General features: G+C 37.0%; 1 protein-coding gene across 1 annotated transcript in view; it reads right to left on the bottom strand.

Annotated features, from left to right (window-relative positions):
• Positions 1-272: 272 nt before the first annotated feature.
• LOC132395212 (nuclear pore membrane glycoprotein 210-like) overlaps positions 273-6,000 on the bottom strand; it is a 128,456-nt gene continuing 122,728 nt past the window's right edge. Inside the window, exons 38-40 of the mRNA XM_059971500.1 lie at positions 5,779-5,889; positions 2,625-2,693; positions 273-388 (exon numbers count right to left, since the gene is read on the bottom strand). Of these exons, the coding sequence (XP_059827483.1) occupies positions 315-388; positions 2,625-2,693; positions 5,779-5,889 (254 nt within the window). The 3' untranslated portion in view covers positions 273-314. The remainder of the gene's footprint in view (positions 389-2,624; positions 2,694-5,778; positions 5,890-6,000) is intronic.

Raw genomic sequence — 6,000 nt, 5'->3', positions numbered from 1 at the left:
GTTCCCTCCCAAGGCAGGTTATACATCAAATTTTGAGTGGTAATGAAGACCATATTGCAGAGATAATTTCTAGGATTTCAAGTGAAATGATAGTGTGTCTCATCATAACCTGAAGTTAAAATCTTTAACACAACTGTCTTAAATGCAGTCAGAGTCATAATTTCGATGTCTGCTTCTAAAAATAAAACTACTTAATGGGGACAAGATTAAATTTGCTTGTATTTTAAACACACTGACAAAATGCAGTCATATTCACAAAAGTAATTCTTACTGCCAGCTAGTAACTAATTGTACTGCCTTCCCACGAGTGTTTATTAGCGTACACTCCACAGCCAAGACTGCAGATATCGCCTTCGGGGATTATTACAATGAGGTGTTGAAGTGGAACCTAAATTACAGAGAAAAGATAAAATAAACCTTTGATATCTCATACAGTATAACATTTTCTGACAGGCCAGGTTTTAATTATGTTTGACTTAATGACAATTAGAAGACAAGGGTGAATTTCATTTAGGTCAGCACATTTGTGTACTTTTTTTATTTCTTCCTGTAAACCAAAATTCTCTCTTCACCGAAACTTATCTTTTTTAAAAGCATATTACAATCTCAACAATTTCATTTTATTTCAGAATAAAACAACAATCCATGTGCAAGAATACTATGCAAAAGCTAACCTTATGGATTATCTGCCATTTTTGCTGAACAAATCTAAATGTACCTGAAGGTGACAGCACAGGTAGATAGGGTGGTAAAGATGGTGTACAAGAAGCTTGCCTTCACTAGCCAGGCATAGAGTATGAGTATTTGGAAGTCTTTGTTTAATTTTATAAAAACATTGGTTAATCCAAAGCTGGATACTGTTTGAATTGCAACATTACAGGAATGATGTGATTGCATGGAGGAAGGTGCACAAGGAGATACACCAGGATGTTGCCTGAGATGGAATGTTTCACTTATGAGGAAAGACTGGAGAGGATGTTGCTCTTGAAGTAAAAGAGGCTGGGGAGGATCTTGAGAGACAGAGGTTTAAAGTGAAGAATCAGATATTCAGAAGTGTTTGCTTTCTAGATTGTGGCTGCTACCTGGAGTATCCTGCCTTTGAAGGTGGTGGTGGCAGGTACTCAAACGTTTAAGCAGCATCTGAAGGTATACTTAATTAGAAATGCTTATCAATTGTATTGGCATTGATAGAACATCTTGGTTGTCATAGACATGATGTGGAATAACCAGTTTCTGTGCTGTATGACTCTGGACCCCTGGAGAAATTGTATTGGTCCTGAAAAAGTCAAAGATTGGCTAGAGGAGGCACTTTTATCTCATTGAGTCAAGGTTGTATCAATTTCAGTGAGAAAGCCAAGCAACCGCCTGCTTTTTTTCAATGTGATTCTAGCTCCACATTTAGACAAGAAATTATCTAGAAAAAAGTCTTACATTTTCTATAAAGACAAATAATTTTACTGCATAAGGTCTGATAAAACTTAACCCAACAAGTATCCCTGGTGTCCAATCCTCTATTACCTGACGACTACGAGCTTCAGTTCTCAATGTAGAATATTGTGAATATTGACTATATTTTTATTATATCACAGCTAATTAAGGTCTCTTGGAATCACTCTGTCCCAGAAAATTTTAGGTTCAAAATCATTAAATTTGTAGATCAGTGCAGTTTTGTAACACAAGGCATATATCCTTTCAAATTTTATAAACTAATATATCACGGTCCATTATATAAGATTCAATCTCATAAATAGTTGTACAGGCCCATCATCCCATTGGTAATTCATGTAATTATGTTTATTTGATATTGTGCTGCTAAAACTTGCTGCTGTATTGTTGTGTCAAAAAAAATTATGGGGGTCACTTTGTGTGATTTGAATGCCTGTTTGTTTCTTCACACAAGAAATCTGCAGCAACTTTGTCCTAACCTGTTATCACTGTGCAGATGATGTATAAAGAACATTGAAACCCTGTTTTATAGAGTTTTCAGTGAAGTTTATGGCCTTTGAGCACTCATTTTTAGCTTTACTTTCAAGGTAATGCTAAAGTAAAGATCAGTTAAAGAAAGATAAAATTAGAAAAAGAACATGAATTTGATAAAAGCACATTGTAGTGGTGTGCTACATGCAGCGCTGCAATAAACGACATGGAGTCGGTGAGCTGCAGTTCCAAAAGAGATTTATTCAAACTTCGTGGCCTCGCTTTAAAGCCTTCCTGATCCTGCCCTCCCCTGGCGGGAATGCTGTGAATGGCGTATTCACAGTCCCGTCCCGCGCGCGGGCTTTTCCCCTTGCTGGTGAAGCAGACTTGGCGCCCTCTTTGGAACCGGCCTCTATGCCTGTGCGTGCCACTTTGTGAGCCGGTTCGAGTGCACTGGGAAGTGGGTTGCCACAACATAATCGTTTCACAAGACCCACTCCCCAAAAAGAAAGTTGTGTCCAGTTATAAGAAACAAATGTAAAAGCCAATTTGCACTTTATGAAATGTAAACTCAAAGTGGAACCAATCAATTCTTTCTTCTGCCTTGTCTATTTCATATAGGTCCAAATGATTATTAATATAACTAAAGCTGAAAGCCCAGTATAAGTAGCACCACCGTGGCTGTAGCTTTAACTCTCGACATTTACCTGTCTGTTGTGTTGATGAAACATAGATCACAGGAATAGTCTGTATCCTCGTCAAGAAGGCATTATAAGCTACAAGAAAATAGTAAGTTATGGTTATCATTTTCAGTACTGTATTTTCTATTAACTAATAAAAATTCTTTAAACTTCTGTGCCTCTTGGGTAAAATTCACTGTAATCACTCAGATAAAAATAACTAACTATTCATTTGAAAATTTCCAATAATAAACATGACATTTAAAGGGCACATGAAATTGAATTTTGAATAGGTAAGGTATTTCTAGAATTCTTCAGACTGGCTGCTCATGCATTCCATAATCTACAGAAGTCAACTTTTCCCATTTTAAACCATCCCATGCTACTTAACCAAACCTTCTCATACCATCATCCAATGACTATAAATAAATGTAAATGGTTTGCTCCCAGACTTGGTGATGCTACGTAGTACATTTCACAGAAAATTTATACAGACCGTGGAGAATGTATCAATTTGATTTTTCCTTTCAGTCTGAGAGATTTATTTAGTCATAGAGTAATAGGAAATTACAGTACAGAAACAGGCCCTTCAGCCCATCTAATCTGTGTCAAGCTATTAATCTACCTAGTCCTATCGACCTGTACCAGAACCATCCCATGTACCTATCGAAGATTTTATTAAATGATAAAATCAAACCCACATTCACCACTTCTGCTGGTAGCTCATTCCACACTCTCACCATCCTCTCAATGAAGAAGTTTTCCCTCAAGTTCCCCTTAAACATTTCACCTTTCACCCTTAACGCATGATGATCTTTCACCAGAGTCAGCATGTTCTTTTAAGGGTAAGAAGCAAAGATGGTAAGACTAAAGAATCCTTGTTAACAAAGGAAGTTGAAGGTTTGATCAAAAATAAGAAAGAGGTATGTCTGGTATAGGCATTTGGTATCCTTGAGGTGGATGGATTTGATGTTCACTGTCATTTTGTTTCTGGGATCCAACTCAATTCAATACAATTAGAGAATGTAGGAGAGAATTTAAGAAAGGAATTAGATAGGCAAAAAGGAGACATTAAATGACCTTGGCAAGATCAAGGATAATCAGAAAACCTCATAGATATATTAGAAGCAATTGAAAGAGTATTTGGTCCCTTTAGGGATCAGAAAGAAATCCTATCGGTAGAGCAGGGGCTATGAGCGAGAGCCTAAATCTCATCTGTATTCACTAGGGAGAGGATGATGGAAAGTTAGGGGAAGATTCACTGATATCCTGGAATATGTTTGTGTCAGGAAGGAGGAAGTGTTAGTGATTTTTTTTTGTTGCACACATTAAGGTGGATAAATCCCTAAGACATGATGGGACCTATCCCAGCATAGTATGGGAAGTAAGGGAGGAGAATTCTGGGCTTCTTACAAAGATTAGCGATCCTTAACAAAGATGAAGTAATGTTGCTGGGGGGAAAAAGACAACAGGAATAAGCCAAGAAACTACAGGCCTGTGAACCTTAAATCAATAGTAGAGAAATTACTAGCTAAAATTCAAAGAGACAGAATTTATGGTTACTTGGAAAGATGGGGACTGATGAGCAACACTGGATCCAAAATTGTCTTTATGATAGGAGAGTGTTCATAGTGAATTGTGACTGGCAGCCTGTAACTAGCAGTGCAGCATAGAGATCAGTGCTGGGACTATTACTGTTTATCATATATCTAGAATGTTGATGGGCAGATCAATAAGCTTCCAGATGATACAAAAACTGGTAGAGTAGTAGATAGTGAAGAAGGTTGTGGAAGGACATAGAGGACACTGATCAGCTGGAAAGTTGGGTGGAGCAGTAGCAGATGGAATTTAATCCAAGTTTGAGAAAATACATTTTAGGATGTCAAATTATGACAGGGTGAATACAGAGTAAATACATAGAGACCTTGGGTGCATGTTCACAGCTCATTAAAAATGATGAGACACGTGGCTAGGATAGTGAAGAAAGTATTTGGGATGTTCATTTTATAGGTCAAGGCATAGAGTATAAGAGTTGGGATGCAACATTGCAGCTGTACAATATACTGATTAGGCCGCACGGACTATTGGTGTACAGCTCTGGTCACCACACTATAGAAAGTATGAGGAAGCATTAGAAATAATGAGAAGAGAAGAGATACACCTGGATGTTGTCTGCAATGGAAGGCTTTACTTTTAAGCACAAATTGGAGAGGCTGTGTATTCTCACTGGAATATAAGAGGTGAAGGTTGAACTTTTGGAGGTTTATAAATTTATAAAGGTTTTAGAAAGATTCCTGGAGTGGGGAAGCACAAAGCTACAGAGTACAGGTTTGGCAAAGGACAGTAATTTAAAGGAGATCTGAAGGTAATGTTTTCATACAGAAGGCCATGGTAACATTGAATGAGCTACCAGAAGAAGTGGTAGAGGTAGATTTAATGATTTAAAAAGCATTTGGACAAGAACTTGTATAGATGAGCTGTAGAAGGATACAGATCTAAAGAAGGCAATTGGAGTTGGTGTGGATAGGAATTATAGTCAATAAGGCCAATTTGGGCTGAAGTGCTTATTTCTCTGCCATACAACTCTATGAAAGGAAAAACTCAGTGCTAAATGAGGGGAGAAAGTGTCTTTGAGGGTTATAGTTAAAACAGGACAGTAACATCTTTACTTGCACTACATTTGATGAATGTAGCCATTATCTGGAGCCTTCTAAATCAAGCAAGTTTATCAGTAACGAACATCAAATAATGTCAATAAAATATACTTTTTCTTTCATGAAAATGCAACAATGCATAACTGCCATCTGTTGCTGAGACACCAATTCCTACTCTTCTGACATTTTACAATCTGTGGCAGAATTCTTTAAACTGATAAAAATTGTCAGTTATTAAAGTACAGCTGTTCTGATCATGGCATCAGTAACTGGCAATGACAAACGATGCAATGGTACTCAACATATTTTGCAACAATGCCAGTGGGACTTTTTCAATTTATTAAAACTCTGCAAAGATCAAATGTAAGAATGTTTTGTGCTATCTATATGTGTTAGCCCTTCATTTGGTAGTCTAATTTCCAAGTTTAGCAGAGCAAGAAGAAACCTCCACTTGAATGTGATACAGTGAAACAAACAACAGAAGGCATTAGATATGATTGTATTAGTATTTAAATATTGGTATTTACCAATAAAGATGATTGCTGTGGTAGCCAGGACTGCAAATAAGGTGAACATCAGAACCTGGTAGGATTCTACTAGCTGATCAAAGAACGTAGGTTCCTCAAAAAGTAAATCTGCTAACATATATAGTACAAAAGAACTTTTCATTGGTTAGACTAAGATTCTTAAACTGCCACACAGTGATCCTAAATAATTAGATGTATTTAGTCAAATCACATTATCTTTGT

This window comes from Hypanus sabinus, chromosome 6 (assembly GCF_030144855.1).
Source record: "Hypanus sabinus isolate sHypSab1 chromosome 6, sHypSab1.hap1, whole genome shotgun sequence".
Taxonomy (NCBI): domain Eukaryota; kingdom Metazoa; phylum Chordata; class Chondrichthyes; order Myliobatiformes; family Dasyatidae; genus Hypanus; species Hypanus sabinus.
This window is presented reverse-complemented; position numbering and strand designations above follow the sequence as displayed.